The sequence below is a fragment of the Notamacropus eugenii genome, chromosome 2 (assembly GCF_028372415.1).
Source record: "Notamacropus eugenii isolate mMacEug1 chromosome 2, mMacEug1.pri_v2, whole genome shotgun sequence".
NCBI classification, from domain to species: domain Eukaryota; kingdom Metazoa; phylum Chordata; class Mammalia; order Diprotodontia; family Macropodidae; genus Notamacropus; species Notamacropus eugenii.
The window spans coordinates 438229512-438248787 of record NC_092873.1 but is presented as its reverse complement, the minus strand read 5'-3'; the positions used below and the strand labels follow the sequence as shown (position 1 = coordinate 438248787).

The window sequence follows — 19276 nt, the reverse complement described above, 5'->3', positions numbered from 1 at the left end:
CAACACAAAATTGTTAATTTATTCTTATTATTAGGAGGCAAAAAAAAATGTACAGTTACAAGAGTCATTTTCCAACAGAAGGAATCCAATGTGAGCCAGAAAGTGTTGTAAAAAAAGGGGAGATAAATGCCACTTTACAATTCATTAAATAAAAACAAAACCAACCCCAAAGAACCAAACTCCCCCATGCTGAGCTCTCTCCTTGTGCAAGTCTGCAAAATAAGACCAGAAAGGGAGGTGGGCGAGAGCTGGGGAGGCCCAGGTAGGAGTTGGGGCAGGGAGTGGGAGCACAGGCTGAGGACCTGGCCCAGCTGCCCTTTCTAGGGGTAAAGAGCCAGGGCCAGGCAGAGGAGGGGCTGGGTGAGGAAGCCGAAAGGAGAATGCTGGCATCTTGTCCCCTCTGCTGGATAGATGGTCTTTGGCAGCTGGCTTGTGCCTGTTAGCCCTGCCCCACCTGGAGGGAAGGGGTCAGGGGGATCCCACAAGGTTGGGAGCAGAGGGGCACAGGGTGGCCACCAGTGCCAGGGCCAGGGTCCAGCCCCATGACATCAGCCTCCTTCCTGTTTTCCAAGCCTTATGCTTCCCCTCCCCTAAAGTGCCCTCTCCTAACTCCCTGCTGGCCCTGGCATCATCACATGGTTGATTTTAGTCATTGCTTAAATTAAAAAATTAAAATATATATACATATATATACTGTACACACAGGACAGTAACTGAACAGTGTTGGGAAGGGCAGAGTGGGGCTGGAGGGGTGGGGCAAGGTCAGGGAGATGGATGCGGAAGGGAACAAAGGGCAGAGGAGAGGGGGAGAAGTTAGCGGGTCCAGGTGGGACCAGTATTCTTTACAATAAAAACAGGAGTTCAGACCTCAGCAGAACAGGACTCTGGGTCCCTAGAGAGTCCCCCCACTCCCCACCACATACACTGAGGAGCGGGGAGAAGGAAGGGGGACATTAGGGACCGGCAGGGAACGTGGCTTTAGGTTTGGACGATGGCGGTCCCTGGTCCAAGGGGGAGGGATGGACCGATGTCTCAGCTTCTCCGTGACTTTGAATGTTGGATAAGCCACTGTAGGGTGATATCTGTGGGAGAAACAAGACTCATTAAGTTAGACTAGGACTGGAGGGGACTTTGGTGGGGATAGGACCCAAACTGCAGGGAAGGTCAGGGATAACTTGGAGTAATGCCTAGAACTGAGGGACCAGGTGCTGAATGGTGCCCATGCTAAAGGACAGAGGCTTTCACTCTCTGACCTCCTAATGCAGCTTCAGGGCCAGCAAGGAAAACGCCAGGGACTCTGAGAGGTAACAGCAGAATGTCAAAGTCTGGAAGAAGGTCAGAAAATCCAAGACCCTCACTGTTGGGGCTAGAGCTGGGCAGGTTAGGGTGTGCCAGACCTGTGACAGCGAGCCCCTGAAGCCCTGGTATCCTTTTCTATTTGGTTCCCAGGAATCCCAGAACCTTTCCCGACTACCCTCCCACACCACCCCCAACCCTAAATCTACACACCAATGTTATCTTTCTCTTTGCAGGAGATAGAATAGCAGCAGATCTCCCGGTCCTGGATTGCAGACAAATTCCTAGGGGAGGGAAGGAAGAACAGGCTTTTCTCAGGCTGGGGGAGTCCACCCAGCCTAGCCAGGAGCAAGAAGGGGAGGGGGTGCAGAACAGGGACTGAGCACTAGCAAGGCCTTTCAAAAAGCAGCATGGGATGCCACCCTGTGGCTAGTCAGGGAATAGGTCTCTACTGCTCAGGGAACTGGAGCAGACGGCTGCCTGGGGGACAGTTTCTTGAGAAAATACAGGGGACCCTTTTGGGATGGGGAGCCAGAAAGAGACAGAAAAAGGGGATCGGTGGGGAGTAGGGAAAAGTATAGGTCCAGGGAGAGGCGGACTTGGTTTCTAGACGCTGCTCTCTCTCTAGCTGTCAGTGTGATCTAGGGCCATTAATGTGACCCTGATGGGCCTCAATTAGGCTGGTTAATATTCTCCAAAAGCTCTTCCAATGAACCACTTAAATGAATTTCAGAAATTAGGTGATGGGGCTTTCCCAGGAGAAACACTTGTGGATTTTAAGGACGAATATTTTTCCATCTGAAATAACAGGGAAGTCTCAAAATATTGTGGACTTTAATCTAGAAATTCTCTTCGCCAATAGGAAGCTGCCCAGCACTTAAGAATATTTGAGGAAAGAAAACCAAAGAGCTGGGGTGGGGGAGGGGAGCACCTTCCAGCTGACCACCAGGGTTAACCTCAAGCTCCTTGGTCTCTCCCATCTGTAGAATGAGCGGGGCTGGACAGGCCACTATGGTCCCTCCTGCTCTAACATGACACTCTGGGCTAAAAAAAGAGGTCAATACACACTCACATTTTCTCAATCAGCTCCTTCTCATCCAGAGCACCAGGGAGGTCTCGCTTGTTTCCCAGGACCAGCACCTATTGAGAGAAGGGAGAGAAGGGGGCTGGGTTCTTAGCTGCTACTTAGCAAGACGAGGGGGGCCTAGCAGACCCCATAGTGAGGACACTTCTACAGAAAGAGCCTTTGCCTCGCCCTTCTCATTATATCCACACTTGAGCCTCTTCCTCTAATCCCAGCTCACCCTTCCCCACCCAGCCGCTCCTCCCATCTCCACCACCAATCCTGGGATCCCCCACATCCTCCATCCTCAGGGCCAGTCTCTTCCTCTCCAGCCTTGGTTCACTGACCGGGATTCCCTGCAGCTGGGGCTTGTCCAGTAGATTGTGTAATTCATTTTTGGAAGCCTCGATCTTCTCCTGGTCAGCGGCATCCACCATGTACCTGTGCATATGGCAGGGAAATGGTGATTTAATTCTACATATGGGCTGAGACATGGAAAGGCTAAAGATTAAAAAGGGTAGGACCCTAAATTAAGGGAGTCCAAAGCCACGAGGACCCTTGGAGTGCAACAGTCCCCTCCTCCACCAGCTCCCTATGATGAAGAAGGATCTTTGGTCAGGGCACCATACACTCAGTCCAATGAGGCGGCAGAGCAGAGGTGAGGGTGGCTCCCCTGGGCTTAGCCATGCCCCATCCACAGCCTGGACACTCTGCATTAGACACCTAAAGTGCCAATCAATTTATCCTAGTCTAGTCCTTGTGTAAAAGATGCCACAAGGCCTTGGTGAGGGCACAGACCAAAGAGCCTGGCTGAGGTGAGGAGTCTAATGAGGACAGGGTGCAGTGGGAAGCCAGGGAGGGCCTTGGGCCCCAACACTTACACAATGGCGCTCACTCCACGGCAGTATCGCTCCCACATGCTACGGAAACGGGGCTGGCCTCCAATGTCCCACAGCTAGGGGTCATGGAGAAGAGATAGAAGGCGTCAGGGCTGGACATGCACACCAATACCCGAAGCCCTGCTGCAGCCACTATTCTCTCCCTTATACCATAAACACCTGCATCCCAAAGGTCTCTCTTCCACATCTTCCCTCATACCTCTCCAATGTATTTCTCCTATAGTAATTTTTAGTATCGTAAATGAATCCAAGAGCACTGGGGACACCAAGAGAAAAGTGGACAGTCCCCATTTCCAAGGAGCTCACCTTCTAATAGGAAAGACAGCACCCAATGGAAGTGAATCTAAGCAGGTGAAATGGTCTAAGACCTCCTCACTAGCCTACATGTTCCATCGGGTCAGGGGCCACATTTTAACTAAACTTTGTAAACTCAGTGCCAGTACAGAATGGGTATTCCTCCCACTTCCTCTTCTGCCCTCTGCCCACAGGCTCCAGGTCTCCCTACGAGATCAGAAGGGTATGGAGGAGCCTTTTCCTTTCACTGTCCCTCAGCTACTCTCACCTCCTGATGCCCTCTCCCTTGGGCCCTGCTCCCCATCCTGGGTTCAGGCTCTGGCCTCCCCCCTCTCACCTTGATAGTCACGTTCCCTTTGGTGATTTTGCGCATGTTGAAGCCCACGGTTGGGATCATGTCTTCATTGAACTGTCCTGACTGGAAGAAGAGTCAGAATTAGAGCTGTCCCCCATTGACATAGTGCAAAGAAATCAGGACCCCTCCAGACCTGGCAAAATCAGAATGATGGATTCTAGACTTCTCATACTTGATCCTGGAACTGGGCAGTGCCTGAACCAACCCAGGTGTGTGGCCCCTATTTAAGCCTCTCCAAGGAAAGAAAACACAATCTCTGTCAGGCAACAACCCTGACATCTCTTACATTGGACTGTCAGGAAGTATTTCCTGAGTTCTATAACTGCCATTTGTGGAAGTGTTTTAAGCTTTATTTCTGTGGCTAATCATGCTGATTGCTTTTCTAATGCCCCCCTGCACTGCCCCCCAATCCCTTGATCATAGCAAATAATTTTTAGATATTGCTACAGTTTCTTTGATAAGATTTTGTTTTAAATTTCTGCATCCATATTCATTAGTAAAATAGGTCTCTAGTTTTCTTTCTCTGTTTTATCCTTCCTTAGTTGCACTTTTTGGTGAAGCACTTTCCTAACAAGCACTTTCCTAACCCTTTGCACAAAAGTTTATATTCCCACTTTCCAAATAAGGAAACAAACTCAAAGTTAGGGTTAGTGTCTGAATTAGTACTTTAACTTCTTGAACTACTGACTCATGTCTGTCTATGAACTATGATATGCTGTCTCTGTCTGTAATTCAAAAAATGCAAGAGAAACCTTTCTCTTACTTGAGTTCTCAGTGGGGCTGCAGGGCAGTTGTTTCAGCATAGTGGAGAGCCTTAGATAAACCATTCAAGTTATACCTCAGCTTAGTCCTTCCTGAGATTACGCACAGTAAACCACATGGTGCAGAATGTCCATGATGAAGGTCGAGTTGCAGGATGGCTCTTTCTGTTCCCTTAGAATATGCCTAGATTGTACCACTCCACCATAGAGGAATACGGACCAATTTTCACATTAGCCTGAACCAAATTATAACTGGGAAAGTAATTGTGCCCCTCTCAGACCATAGCATGTTCCGAAAGCAGGCCAATTTTTCCCCTTTACTTTATGGAGAGCTTTGATTTCCCAATCTCTTTCTGACTTTTGCCACATCTACCATTGTGGTTTCCCCATGCTATGATGACTCACTCCCATTCACCTGGATCCCTGGAGGCTCACTGTAACTCCACTTCTGTCATTTATCTGTAAACTGCTTTATCATTCCTATCTTTCCCTTCTGGATATCTCCATGATGTCCAGGCTGCTTTTGTTGCTGTTCAGCTGTTTTCAGTTGTGTCTAACTCTCTGCGGCCCCAGTTGGGATTTTCTTGGCAGATCCTGGAATAGTTGGCCATTTTCCTTCTCCAGGTCATTTTACAGATGAGGTCAATAAGGTCAAGTGGCTTGCCCAGGGTAACATAGCTAGCAAATGCCTGAAGTCAGATTTGAACTCTGGTTTTCCTCACTATAGGCCCAGCACTCTATCCACTGAGCCACCTAGGATTGCTGTCTAACCCTAAAGATGTAAGGACTGATGAAGCAGTCTCCTGTGGTGGAAACCATACTGGGTTTGGAGCCTGTAGCTGAGTTCAAATCTTAATTCTGCTTATTACCTATACGACCTGGTCACCACCCTGCTTTGGGTCTGCTTCATCTATAAAATGAGGGCACTGGACTATAGGTCCAAGACTCTAGGGCTGTTCCATCCCTAAATCTGATTCTCTGATCCTTTAAGCTCAGTGACCTTGGAAAAATGGATTCACTTTTCTGAGCCTCAGTTTCCTCTTATGCCAAATGAAGGGACTTGGCTAGATGGTCTCTAATGGCCCTTCCACCTCTAGACCTATGATCTTCTGATTCCAATCTGGCTACAGGTCTCAAAAAAAGCAGGACCAAGGGAAATGGAAAGGACTTCCCTGTGAGATATGTGACACAGATCTACTTATCTTTCGGGAGCAGCAGCCTCGGGAGGCTGGGCTCAATACAACTTGAATGGCAATCATGCCACCTATCACTTTGGGGTTATTAATTGGTGCTGAGTCCTTTAAGCAGAGGATGGGTGACCACTTGGTGAGTGTTATGGTGGGAATTTCTTTTCATCATGGGTTGGATCAGATGGCCTCAGAAGCCCAAAGCCTGGGATTCTAACCTGTAGGTCACACAAAATTGAGAGTCAAACAGGGAACTGAAGCCAAGGGGTCAGGTTCCCTCATTACAACATCCTCTCCTGGGCTTTTTTCAGGCCACAGTGTACAGAACATGGCTCTGCTTCATTCCAGGCAAGGGAAATCAAGAATTGGGATTGGCAATCAGCACAGAACCCTCTCCATGTTCAGGTGTCCATTCACATTCAAAGAGACATAGATAGGAGCTGCAAGGGACTCGAGAGATTATCTACCCCACGCTGGAGAGGCACCCACTTGTCTAATATCACACAGAAGTAGCAACTGGCAGAGCAGAACTTCAGGGAACTTTCCACTATGCCTCACTGTCTTTAAAGTGATTTGTTCTCTTCTAACCCCCTTTTTCACCTGCACATGGCACCTGTAATACTCACTCAAGTGCGAGAAATGCCTCTTCATTGACTCCTTGTGGGAACTGTCTCTGGGTATGGCTACCTGTCCCTGCCCTTCTGAATGCAGAGCACTGCGGCCCCTATTGGGGTTGGGATCGTTGATCAGACAGAACATGGTAGCACAAACTTAACAATGTGGGTTGGCTTCAGAAGAAAGATGGTGGCAGTGACCCTTTTGTGGAGGCAGGCCAAGATACAAACTGGACTCACCTAGACACATTACATTATCTCCTCTTCCTTCCTACAAAGTGAGTCTGGTAGGGTCTATCACCATGTTGACATGATGACCCCAGATTTAGAGCCGGACAGGACCTCTGAGATCTAGTCCAATCCCTCCATGAAGAAAGGGAGAAAACTGCCAAGAGCTTAAGTGTTTTACAAATATTATACAACAACCTTCTGAGGTAGATACTATTAAGTTTTCTATTTTAAGAGGAAGAAATTTAAGCAGAAAGTGCCCAGGGGCACATAGCTGGGAAGTTCTGAGGCTACATTTGAACTCAGAATGTCTCAACTCCAGACCCATGCTCTATATGCTGCCTAAGACTCAGATATGTTAAGTGACTTCTCAAGGTCACATGTAATGTGGAGAATCAGGGATTCAAACCCAGGGACTCCACAATTAGGGACTTCAAAACCAGCTTTTCTCCCCCACGACCACCATGTTTCACCCCTTAACTAGTGTCAACCTTTAATCCTCAAATAGGGGTATTCTAGGATCATGATAACAACTCACATTCAGATTTATGAGGCACTCTGTTCAGCATAATTCTGTGAGGCAGGTTACTACAAGTTATCTACCGTTGTTGGATCATTTCAGTTGTATCTGACTCGTTGTGATCCCATTTGGGGTTTTCTTGGCAAAGATACTGGAGTGGTTTGCCATTTCCTTCTCTAGCTCATTTTAGAGATGAGGAAACTGAGGCAAACAATGTTAAGTGACATGCTCAAGGTAGCACGGCTAGTACATGTCTGAGGCTGGATTTGAACTCAGGAAGCCAAGTGTTCCTGACTCCAGGTCCAGCACTCTCTCCACTGCTCCACTTAGCTGCCTCCACTACAGCTGTTACTCTACCCATTTTACAGAGGAAGAACCTAAAGCTGAGCAAAATGAAATGACTGCTAAAGTTACAAAGTATCAGCCTGGAATTTGGCCTATGGGCTCTCAAGGGCCTGCCGGCTAAAAGTAATGTTTATTTTACCTTCTTTCGTTTAAAGCCAAATACAGTGCTGTTGATAAAACCCAGTCTGTCCCCTGCTAAGCCAAAGGATGGGGCATCTAAGCTGCACAACACAAGAACTTGTCTACAACAAAGGAAATAAAAAGGTGTATCCTCAGTGGCTAGGGGGCAGGTGGGGAGGGGGCACTTCTAAGAAAAGGCTGAGAGCTAAAGCCAAGGAAGGAAAACTCCCAGCGGGTTTGAATATGGCCATTTTCCTTTCCAGACAGGGGACTGGCTCCGCCCCCACCCCTTCCCAAGTCCCTTGGGTAGCGTTAAAGCTAAACCAGGGGCTCTTGCTTCCTCGTAACTGGGCTCTGCCCCGCTAGGATCGATGGCCAAGGTAGCCAGTGAGCATAATGATAAAGAGCGAGATGGAACCTCAGAGGTCACTGAGTCCAACCTAATGCTTTACCCAAGGTCACTTAGAGCCAGAATGCAAACTCAAGTCCTGAAGTCAAGTTTGGCTCTGAGAGCCTCCTCGAACTCAGAAGATACAGGCCTGGGAAGGTCACACAGGACAGAAAACTTCCCAGATGGGGCTCAAGGAAAAGGAGATCCTAGGCCCATAAACTGGGAGCTGGGCCATTAGAGGTCCCCTGGTATAACTCCTTTATTTTACAGATAAAGAGACTGAAGACCTGATATCACACAGTGACATAAAAAGAACCTTGGAACCAAAATCTAACCTAGGGGCAGCTAGGTCTTACACTGGGCCACCAGTCAAGAAGACCAGAGGTCAAATCCTAACTCAGACAGGCTAGATTATTCACTTACTGTCTTTTGGCCTCAGTTTCCTCATTCTGTAAAATGAGAATAGCATGTTCCTCAAAGGGTGATTAAGACTGCATGAGATGGAGTATGTGAAGGCTCTGCAAACGTCAAAGTGCTACATAAATTGGTAAGTGCTGGCTAAAGGACCATGAGTAACAGCAGCTGACCTTTAGGTTTTACAAACTAGGAGAAAGCCCCGACTATGACGACAGTGACATTGGACAAGGTGCTTCCCTCTCTGGGTTTCAACTTCTCATCTCTAACGTAAGGGTCTGGGCTATGTGATCAATAAGGGACCTCCTAGTTCTAACATTTGGGGGAGTCTCAATTTCAGTTCCTTCTTTGTGGCAACAGGAGGAGTTCCTGTCTCCTACAAATCGAGGAGATAAACCCTGAAAAGAAAAGGAAACATTTTGTGGCTCACTCCCAGCTTCCAAATAAAGTGAACAAGAATCGAACAGATATACATATTGGGAAAAGTGGGAATTTGGGGAGAATCAGCAAAAACAAGCACCCCTAATTTCATCCTCTCTTGTTCAGTTATTAAGGATGAGAGCTAAGCCACAGGACAGCTAGGTGGTATAGAGGATAGAGCACTGGGCCTGAAGTCAGTAAGACCTGGGTTCAAATCTAGCATCAGATACTTCTAAGCTATGTGACCATAGGCAAGTCACTTTAACCTCTGCTAGCCTCAGTTTCCAAGGCTATAACCCCTCAGGATTTATCTCTCAGGACTGCTGTGAGGATCGAATGAAATTATATTTGTAAAAGCACTTAGCACAGTTCCTGCACATGGTAGGTAATAAATAAATGTTTACTGCCATCCCCTAAGCCCCTGACTCAGTTTCTTATGTGTCTCATCAACTCCTCATAGTGGGGGCAAAAATCTTCAGAACCTTACCAGCTGTACAAAGGTTCCTTGGTTTCTGCTAGCCTTACTCTGAATATCACCCACTACCTGGTGAGTGCTCAGGTCATTCCCAACTCAAGTTCTACTCCAACCCCTCTAGGGCCCACACAGTAGAGAGAAGTAACTCTAGAGAAAGGGAGATAGTTATGAGGTCATGAAGCAAAGGAAGGGTTTGAGAGGCCTCAGTTATGTCTACTGGTGATTTTTAAGGCTTCCCTTCAAAGATGGTCAAGTTAATCTGCCATTTGCTCCTGGGGCCTGCACAGTTTGGATTGAATCAAAGACAGCAGAGCAGCCCTGAAGATAAGGCACCTTGTGGGCCTCCCAGAAGCATCTTTGACATGGGTGCTAGGTTGGGATTCAGGATTCCTGGGTTCTCCCATCACTGGGAATGGTACCAGCCCAGGACAGAGGATGTCTTTCTAACAGATGCTTTACCAGGATCACAGAAACAGCATATCATAGTAGATAAGTGTGGTGTCAACAATCATTACGATTATTGTTACTGGGACTTCTGCTTAGAGGGGGGTGGATGTGGGTGTGGTAATGCCCACTAGGATACAGCTGGGCAATGGATGGATTCCTTTCCAGGAACATAGCCTCATTAACACTCCATCAGGAGCCCTGCACAAGGGATTGTGGGTAATGCCAAGGCTGTCGGTCCCCCTGCCCTATGCTGTTTCCTAGGCCAAGAGCAGAACAGCATCTTCACTCGCGGCCCAGGGCCTAAAAGCAGACAGTCACAGCACTCTACCCATTCTATTAACCCAGCCACACCTACAGAATACTATCAAAAACGGAAAGACCCTGGGAGATCACTTTGTCCAAGCTCCTCGTTTTTTCTCCCAAGTGCTTCATTTCAAAGATAAGGTATTGAGGCCCAGAGACTTGCCCAAGGTCATCCAGCTAACCAGCACAATAGAAAGCAGAATCTATTTCTCTGGCTCCTAATGCAAGTCTCTTTCCACCACGCGGTATTATCATATAGCTCTCACTTTGTGGCAGACTTTGGATTTATCCCTTAGGTGCTCATTGCTTGCAAGCAAAAACAAACGCTAGGTCAAAGTTAGCAGCAATCGTCAAACATGAAACAGGCCTCTCCGGTCACTGCCCTTTGTATCCCCAAGAAAACACCCACTCCTCTGAATATCTGACCCCTCCAAAGTCAAGGGGAGAAGAGAGAATGCGGGTCTTCCGCCCCCCAGCCCGATGGCCAAAGGTCCTGACCGTGGTTCGACGGAGGGAAAAGGGGGCGGCGGGTCCCTGAGCGCAAAGACCCGGGTGGGCTGCCGGGTCTACGGGTGGCCAGCCCGGGAGGAGGAGGAGGAAGGCCCAGGGGGTGGGGAAGGGGGAAACTCATGTGACTCTCAGGAGGCCTGCCTGCCCTCCTCCCCTTCCCCGCCCACCCCAGGCCTGATGTGATGACATCTGCCTCGGAGGATACTCGGGCCCTGAAACGCTGACACTTCCTAGGGGCCCGGCCATGTCGGACTGGGGAGCTTGACTGGCAGGTGGACGCGCAGGTCCGGGGGGGCCTTCTGACCCCATCGAATCTGCTCCCCCCGCCCGCTGGGGAGCCGCGGCCGCGGGGCGGGGGCCGTTCTCCGACGGGCTGAGCTCGGGCGCGGGCCGTGCAGGCCGCAGCCTCGGCTCACACCCAGCCAGCTCGCCCTCCCTGGGGGAGAGGCTTAACCCTCCGCGCGCCGGCTCCCGGCTCGAGCCCCGCTCTAGGATGCCGCCCCCCCCCCCCCCCCCCCCACTGCTCACTGGTCGGAGGAAGTGGCCTCTCGGCTCCCCCTCCCCGCGGGGCCCCGCCAGGGTGGCCCCCTCCCCCACTCGGGGCGCCGTCCTTCCTCTTCCGGCGGGGAGGGGTTAGCCCCCCCACTGTGGGGCTCACCAACAGCCCCCCCCGCCCTCCCGGGGAGAGAACCGGGCGGGTCATGCCCCCCGGCAGCGCCCCCCGAGCGGGGGGAGGGGCCCCGGGCCGCGTACCGCGATCACGTTGACGAAGGTGGTCTTGCCCGAGTACTGCAGCCCCACGAGCGTGAGCTCCATCTCCTCCTTCCAGAACAGGGCCTTGAACCAGTCCAGCAGCTTGTTGAACAAAGCGATCATGGTGGCGGCTCCGGCCGCGGGCCCCGCCCGCACGCCCGCCCCTGCGCCGCGCTCCGCTCCGGGCCCGAGCCGGGCCGCCCGCCGGCCTGCCCCGCCCGCCTGCCCGGCCCGCCGCGGGGCCCCGGCGGCTCGGCTGCAGCCGCCGCCGCCGCTCCGGCAGTCCGGCCCGGGCTGGGTGTCCGTGTGTCCGGGTGGGCAGCGGGCGCCCTCCGAGCAGCCCGCCGGCCCGCGCCTCCGCCTGCCTGTCCGCCTGCCTCCCCGCGTGGCCCCGGACCTGCCGCCGCCCGCACCCTGGCCTGCCCGCCCGGCCCTCGGAGCAGCCCCAGCAGCAGCAGCAGCAGCTCCCTCCCCGCTCCCCAGCTCCCCGCTCCCCGCCCGCCGATGGGTGTGGCCTCAGAGCCCTCCCCCTCCCATGCGCGCTGCCGCCGCTGCTCTCCTTTGCTGCGCTCCTCCTCCGGCCCTCCCCCTCCTCCCTTTCCTCCCCCCCTCCTCCTCTCCCTCCTCCCCTGCTGCTCTCCTTCCTCCCATCCTTCCTCCCATCCCTTCTCCTCCTGTCCTGCCCTCTTCCCTGCTGTTCTCCTTTCCTCCCATCTCTCCTGTCCTCTTATCTCTCCTTCCCTCCCTCCTCTTTTCCTCCAGTCCTCCTCTCATCCCTTCCCTCCCTCCTGCTCTCCTTTTTCCTCCCCTTGCATCCCACCCCAACCCACCCCAGCCTTGGGTCTGAGCCCCAGGTAAGGGGGGAGGGGAAAAGACAACTGGGGAAAAAGAGAAAATCAGAATGTAAACTGGGGTGAGGGTGGGCAGCTAGGGGAAATGTGTCTGGGGGAAGCATCTTAAGGAAATGGCCCTAATTGCCCTGCCATCCTCCCATCATTGTCTGTACCATCTCTCCCTGGTATCTGTCTCCTTCATCTTAGTTTTCAATCCCTGGACATAATCATTGCTGACATTTTGTGCCACTTTTTTTTTTTATGGACACACAGTAGGCACCTTGAAGGCTCATTGTGAGACATTTCGTCTCACTTGTATCAACACACAGTAGGTGCTTTAAAGGCTAGTGAGACAGTTGTCTCACCTTGTAGTGGCATGTAGTAGGAGCTTTAACGAAGGCTGGTTTTGATTAATAGATGGCACTTTCAATTTGTCAAGGCTGAAGGGGTTAATCATAGCGCCTCCCTCCCAGGGTTGTTGTGAGGATAAAATGAGATAATTCATAAACCTCTTGCAGATCTTAAAAGCACTACATAAGTGCTAGCAGTCACTGTTGCCATGATTATTAGTTGATAGTCCCCATAGTACAGTGAGGTGATCAATCAGTCAACATCTGTTACGATCCTGCTTTGTGCCAGGCACTGTGCAAAGCATTAAGGCAGGGACTTTAATTACAGTATTACTCATATTTTACAGATGAGGAAACTGAAGGTCAGAGAGGTTACATAGCCCTGCCATTTAGCAGCACCTGGAACATAGTAAGTACTTAATAAATGCTTGACGTGTCCCTGATTACATGGATAGTAAGTGTCAAAGGCCAGATTTGAACTCAGGCCTTTCTGACACTGAGACCTATACTGTTTGCATTCTGCCATATTGAGTTTTTTTGTGCAAAGAAAAGGTTGAGGTCAAAAGGGGTAAGGGGAGGAGGGCAAGATGGGTCTTCCAGTCTCCTTAACACAGAAACCACTTGTTCTGTTGTCCCTCACTCCTGCTCCCAGCAAGGGTAGCCAAGGTTCTTCTTGACATCTTAGATAGCCTCACTGAGTCACATCTGAGATGTTTACAGAATTAGCTCACTTGATCTGGTTGAGGTCAGCCTTTCAGTGAAGCTTTGGAGTGTGTGTTAATGTGTGTGAGGAGCTGGGGGGAGGCGAGGTGGGTAGGAGGAGTGGTGGGGGGAAAGGCAGCAGCAGCATCACATACTGGAAGGAGACTTGGATTTGGAGTCACTGGGCTTGGGTTTGACCTTGGACTCTCCTTACTCTCTGTGTGGCTTTATATAGCATGCTTTATCTCTCTGGGTCTCAGTATCCCCATCTGTCAAATGAGAAGGTGGCATTGGATTTGCAAGGTCCCTTCTGCCTCTGAATCCTCCAATCCTAGATGTGTAAGGAAATTGGTTTTGGGAGAGAGAGAGGAAAATTGGCACTCTTGGTAGCTGGAAGTAGTGATGGGAATGGGACATTCTAAGAAGAGAACCAGAGGGTATAAGTTACTACCAGTTGAAAATAAATTATTGAATGCCCTCAAGGGATACAGGCACCAGATGCTGAGCCCCAGCTGTACAAATTGCACTCAGAAGCAACAAATAGCCTCATTTTGGTCTTTTATTTCCTCACCCCTCTTTCCTGTGTCTTACAGAGGCCACCCACTTCTGTAAGAAAGACTCTGGCCTGGATAGAGTGGTTATGGTTAATATGATTCTTGCTAGTGTCCCTGTGGTTTAAAAAAAGAAAAAAAAGGAGGAGGGGGGAGATCTGTCTGATGAGAATTTCTAACAGGGGATTTCCAGGGAAGATGGTTCATATGAGGGGAAGGAAAAGGTTTGTCTGTTTCGTTAAGAAATAAAGTTTCCATCATGAGATGCCCATGCTGTAGACAGGCCTGGCTTGCCAACCGTTTCAGCCCCCAAAATAGTCCTGTGGAAGGGCACTCCTCCCCCTGCTAAGTGAGACACTTGCTGGGCCAGCCTTCATCTGCCTGGGCTGTCTGTACCACTCTAGCCCCATGCTTCAATTGCTTGTCTAGGCCTTGTTTTTCAAAGCAGTCCCCAGGCAGTGTTTTCTTCATCAGGGGCCAGGGTAGGAGGTTTTGCTTTTAAGCCACACTGTGTCTGCTGACCCCAAATCTGAGCACATTCTACAAAGACCTTCTTATCGACCCTCATTGTGCCCAGAACAAAAATCAGACTGCCTTTAAAATCTTTCTTTTTGGCTAAAATGAAGCAAAGTGACAGCCTCAGTAGAATCTTCCTAGAACCCTTAGCTGTCCTCCTGGTCTCTGCCCCTTCTTTGGAAACCATCTCAACCAGGGAAGAATGAGACCCACCTTCCTGAGTGAACCAGTTGGATTTTTGGAATTGGAATGACTTTGGAGATAATCTAGTGCAATTCTCTCATTTTACATCAGGAAACAGAGGCCCGAGTGGTGGTGGCTTTTCCAAGGTCGCAGACTGTCACCAAATCAGAGACTTACACCTGTATCCTTAACCCCCGATTCAGATGCATGTCCTTTGAAGAAGTCAATAAAGTTTGTGGCTGTAGTGATCCTGTCGATCCCCAGTATCCCTCTCTCTTCTTATTAGCCAGCCCCATCTTGTCCTGATCCCTAAACTTTGAGAAGTCTAAATTGTCTAAGTGAAATTAAATTTTCAGAGACTTTCTGGAAATAAAGGGTGGTGGTGGTTATACCACCTCTGCTTTGAGGGGTAAGGAGTTTTTCCTTCCTAAAAGGAGGTGAGAAAGGGTAGCACCCATTTGCCCTTCCAGAGATGGGAGCAAACAGTGATAGGGAATGGAAAAGGGGGCAAAGGCTGGAGAGACCAAACATGGAGCATCCAGGTGCTTCCTTTTCCAGCTACATCTTGCTCATTGTGGAAGAAAGCTACCTCCGACTGGGAGTTAATAGCCTCTTGGTTGACTAAGAGACTACCAATGAATTCAGTTAGACAGTGAGATCATTATCCTCTTGTTATCCCTTCTTCTCTTCCCCATTTCTCAGATCCTCTCCATCTCTTCACTGCCCTTGCCCTGGATTAGAAGATGGGACCATGAATTCCAAACCTCCATTTAAGGAGAGAGCTCGGACAGACTTCCCTTCACATTTCTCACCTTGGACTTTTCTGACTTTCTCCACCTTCTCCCCAGCTCAGGTTCTTCTTTCATTTTGAAGAGGACCCATGACATCACAGGGTGACGTGCGCCTGGATTGGATTTAAGTGATACAGAGTTGTGCAGCGTCAGCCTCACTCTGTCTTCCAGAGTCATAGAAGTCCATTGGCAAGACAAAGTCAGGGTGACTGGTGATGACTCTGGATGCAGTGGATGGCCTCCTTGGTGTCTCCAATTTCTGACCAAGCTCGAAGCGCTCCACAGCACCTGCTTCAGCCGCCTTCTTAGCCATTGGAACAAATTGTTCTCATCTGCCCATTTCTTGGGGGGATGTCTTCACAAGCTTGGAATAGACATCCCCCTAACTCACTGACAAGTCTGATACTTTCAATTGCCCTCAACCTAGTTTAGCCCAGTGCCTAATTTACCAGGGTGTGGCTGACAACCAAGATATAGCTTCTTGGAGCTAACCATGAATGAGGGTTGAGTGAATCAGGTGGACACCAAAGGTGGATGAGCTGCCCTGAAAAGGGCTCAGCAGGCCCTCACATCAGAGGTGCTAGTCCTCTTCTTTTACCCCTCCCCACATCCACTTTTCAGCTTTTTGTGTTACATTTCCTCCCATTAGATTGTACACTCCCTGACGTCAGGGACTGTCTTCTGTATTTTTATCACCAGCCCTTAGCTCAATGCCTGGCACAAAGCAGATACCTAATAAATGTCTATTGACTGTTTACACGGCACTTTAAGGCTCACAAAATACTTTCCTCTCAACCTTATGAGAAGGAAGTGGTACAAGTGACTTGGATTCTCATTTCACAGATGAAGCAATGAATACTCAGAGTGACTAAGTGATTGTGAGATGTGAAATGAGGTCTTTTCAAATTCCTTCCTCTCCTCTATACCACAGTGACCTTCCAGAAAGGTGTCTACTCCCAGAAAGGATCATCCCCTTGCTTTGCTGGGGATGGACATGGGGAGGCCAAGGCTGGCCAAATTCTCCAGCACCAGAATTCTACTCCTTCCCTACAGATAAACCCTGAGTCCTTCAGAGTTCCAGCTTGTTTCCTGGATAATGATGAGCCCTAACAATAGACTTGAGAAGGGTGGGAAAGATCTGTGCTAAATACTGAGGGCTTTTCCTGCCATAACCCAAGGAACTCAGATGACCAGGGCAGAGGTAGCACTCTTAGGCCTGGACACCTCTATCTCTCGATAACATTGACCCAGACCAGTATAACTCCATCCCCACGACATACACCTGATAGACAAGTAAATCTTACCAACAAGCTTCGTACTTGTGCACAAAAGGGTTTCTTTCATGTCGTAAGGAAAAAACCCTGTAATTCAAGAACTTTTTATTTTTCCACTTGATGACCATCTGAGAGCTTTCTTGTTTCTAGTTCTCCAAGGGGACAGAAGGTAAAAGGCAGAGAGGGCCATTGATTGAGGGGAGGGGTGAAGATGAGAGAAGACACCACGGAAATCCCCATCACTTCTCTCTCTGCTGGGTCTGAGCTCAGAATAGGATCAGGTACTTGAGAGACCAGCCCCCAGCTTCGTAAAAGCAGAGCATTGCAGAAATCATATGCTCTGAGGAATTTCCCAGGAAGGCCAAGCATAATCTTTCAGTGCTATTCTTTGAGGAATAGTGGGTCATGCATAGGGACCCTCCTTGAGGATCAGCTCCCTGGGAATCCGGGGATGGTACTACCATAGACTCATTGATTGATGTGAGATGTCATGGAACAAAAGCCAAACTTTCTTCCACGCTTAAGTTGGAGGGGAGGGTTTATAGGCCTCTAATCTGATCTCTCTCTCCAGGAACTTGGTGCCAAGTTGATCCGGGAGACACCTGGGAAGTTGGATTGGTTTGAGAATTTAAGCTAGGTACGAGGCCAGGTCCGCTAGCCCTCCAGGGCTTTGGCTAGAAGAAAGGGACCTAAGATTAGACTAATCCCCCCTATTTTGTCCTCCCATCTTCATAGTAGCTAAAAATAATAACATCGTGTAGCAGGCACTGTGCTAAGCACTTTACAATTATTTTCTCATATGGCAACAATCCTGGGAGGTAGGTGCTGTTATCATTCCCATTTTACACATGAGGAAACTGAGACACAGAAAGGTTAAATGATTTGCCCCAGGTTAAACAGCTGGTGTCTGAGGCAGGATTCAAACTCAGGTCTTCCTGACTCCAAGTCCCTTGTTCTACCCGCTTTACTATCTAGTTTCATCAAAGCTTTTTTCCATCTCTGAATGTGACCTGATCGTCTGCAATAAGCCTTAATGATCTTCCCAGTTTTCAAGTAATTTGTATATATTTATGTCTATTCACTTTTATATTCATGCTGTATATATTTAGATGTGTGCTTGTCTCCTTTATTAAAATTAAATTCCAGGGAGCTGGGATTGTTTCATTCTTCCTACTAGTATCCTCAGTGCATAGCACATAGGAGGCACTTAAATGATTTACTGCTTTATTGGAATGAATCTTTTGGGGCTTATGGTTTGTTGATGGGATTATCCTAGAGAAATTTACTTGGTGAATGGCAGCTATGCATGGGGTCAGAGAGGAAGAGGACACTTCTCCAGATCTTATCTTCACTTTCCTCTTTCTCTTCTCCCCATCTCCCCTTCACTCCCAAGGCAGTTTCTCACTGGGTGCCGCATGGCCTGGGCCATCTCCTCATTGTGGTCCCATGACCCAAGATGGGGATGCAAGGAGAGAACTGGCCTCTTTTGCCTTCACTGGAAGTCTCTAATGCACATAGAATGGTTGATGGAGAGAGAAGGGAAGCATCTCTAGGACTTTGGAAGGCTTTATCAGGATCTTGCCTAAAGAGCTTAACATCACTAGCCTCTCAGGGCTGATTGGCATTCTATATGCCGATGGCTGCATGGGTGGTTTTGTATAGTATTCCTTTGTGTTACAAAGCTTCCCAAAAGGAGTGAGTGGAGGGATGGTTATGGTTGAGGATGATTTTCCAGTGCCCAGGAAGGGGGATGATGAGGCAGAGATAATTGCCAGGAATTTCCCCAAGCTCCTTTTGTCCTTGGGATGTCCAAACACAAGGTCTATGATCAGAGGTCCCTGGAAACATTGCCTCCATGTCATAGAAGAGGAAGCTTGGGCACCTGAGTAGCACACCAAAGGAGGTGGGACTACCTAGGTTTTTTCCCTCAAGCTTGCTGCAGTCAACAACTCAAATCATTGGGCTTGAAGCAGGCTATGGGCTTGAGAAACAGGAACACAAACATAGGTGTAATGTCTTGCTGTTCATTTTAAGAAACTGAGGACAAGAGAAGAAGGTAGGATAAAAGCCCTGGTATCTCTGGTCTTATCTTTTCTATCTCAGCTTTCTCTGGCTGCAGGAACTCTGGTCCAAGGATTGGACTCCTAGGTCACAAAAGCCTCCATCTGACATCCACAACTCCTCTGTTCCTCCATCTGCCAGTCAGTGAGTTAATGCCAGCTACTTCCCAGGGACATGAAAGGAGAGTGAAAACTTGGGGCATCGGAGAATCATTGCCATTTCTAGGACCCAAGATGCTGGGGACAAGGGCATGATGGAGGTAGAGGACAAACTTCTAGTCCTTTAAGGAGAAAGTTCCTCCTCTCTGGCTGGGTTTGGTCTGGATGGTCTATGACCTATGTAACCTCTTCAACCAGGTCCCAGAAGGTCATGGATTTGGTGCCTCAGGCAGCTGGGCAGCATACAGGGCCAAAGTGTGGTGCAGGAACTGGTACTGCTCACTGGTCTGGATCATGCCCCCCCTGGAATGAGAAACAACAGAGTTGATGCTGAGAGCAGAGGCCTCCAAAGTTCTCCAACTTCTTCAAGCCCTGGGTACATGCTCTGTCCTCTATAGAGTTCTGGTCTAAGACTTGAAGCTGGTTTTCTTGGTTTACAAGTCATAGATTCCCTGAAGGGAA

General features: G+C 49.3%; 2 protein-coding genes and 1 long non-coding RNA gene across 9 annotated transcripts in view; 1 reads left to right on the top strand and 2 right to left on the bottom strand.

Moving 5' to 3' along the window:
• ARL8A (ARF like GTPase 8A) lies at window positions 1-11597 on the bottom strand. The gene is made up of 7 exons (XM_072648205.1): window positions 11396-11597; window positions 3890-3970; window positions 3241-3314; window positions 2707-2800; window positions 2369-2436; window positions 1510-1580; window positions 1-1082 (listed from the first exon to the last, which is right to left on the bottom strand). The coding sequence occupies exons 1-7, from the start codon at window positions 11516-11518 to the stop codon at window positions 1033-1035; spliced, it is 561 nt and encodes a 186-aa protein (XP_072504306.1). The 5' UTR covers window positions 11519-11597; the 3' UTR covers window positions 1-1032.
• LOC140529495 (uncharacterized) overlaps window positions 10662-19276 on the top strand; it is a 9303-nt gene continuing 688 nt past the window's right edge. The window contains exons 1-4 of one of the 5 annotated variants that reach the window (XR_011975568.1): window positions 11613-12249; window positions 12926-12987; window positions 14642-18915; window positions 19013-19190. This is a non-coding gene — a long non-coding RNA (uncharacterized lncRNA). Of the gene's footprint in view, window positions 10927-11612; window positions 12250-12925; window positions 12988-14641; window positions 19191-19276 lie in introns of those variants that run through there. The other 4 variants (XR_011975571.1, XR_011975570.1, XR_011975569.1 and 1 more) reach the window with 4 other exon arrangements.
• PTPN7 (protein tyrosine phosphatase non-receptor type 7) overlaps window positions 17803-19276 on the bottom strand; it is a 24053-nt gene continuing 22579 nt past the window's right edge. For all 3 annotated transcript variants that reach the window (XM_072648203.1, XM_072648202.1, XM_072648204.1), the window contains one exon: window positions 17803-19117. In XM_072648203.1, the coding sequence (XP_072504304.1) occupies window positions 19024-19117 (94 nt within the window). In that variant the 3' untranslated portion in view covers window positions 17803-19023. The remainder of the gene's footprint in view (window positions 19118-19276) is intronic.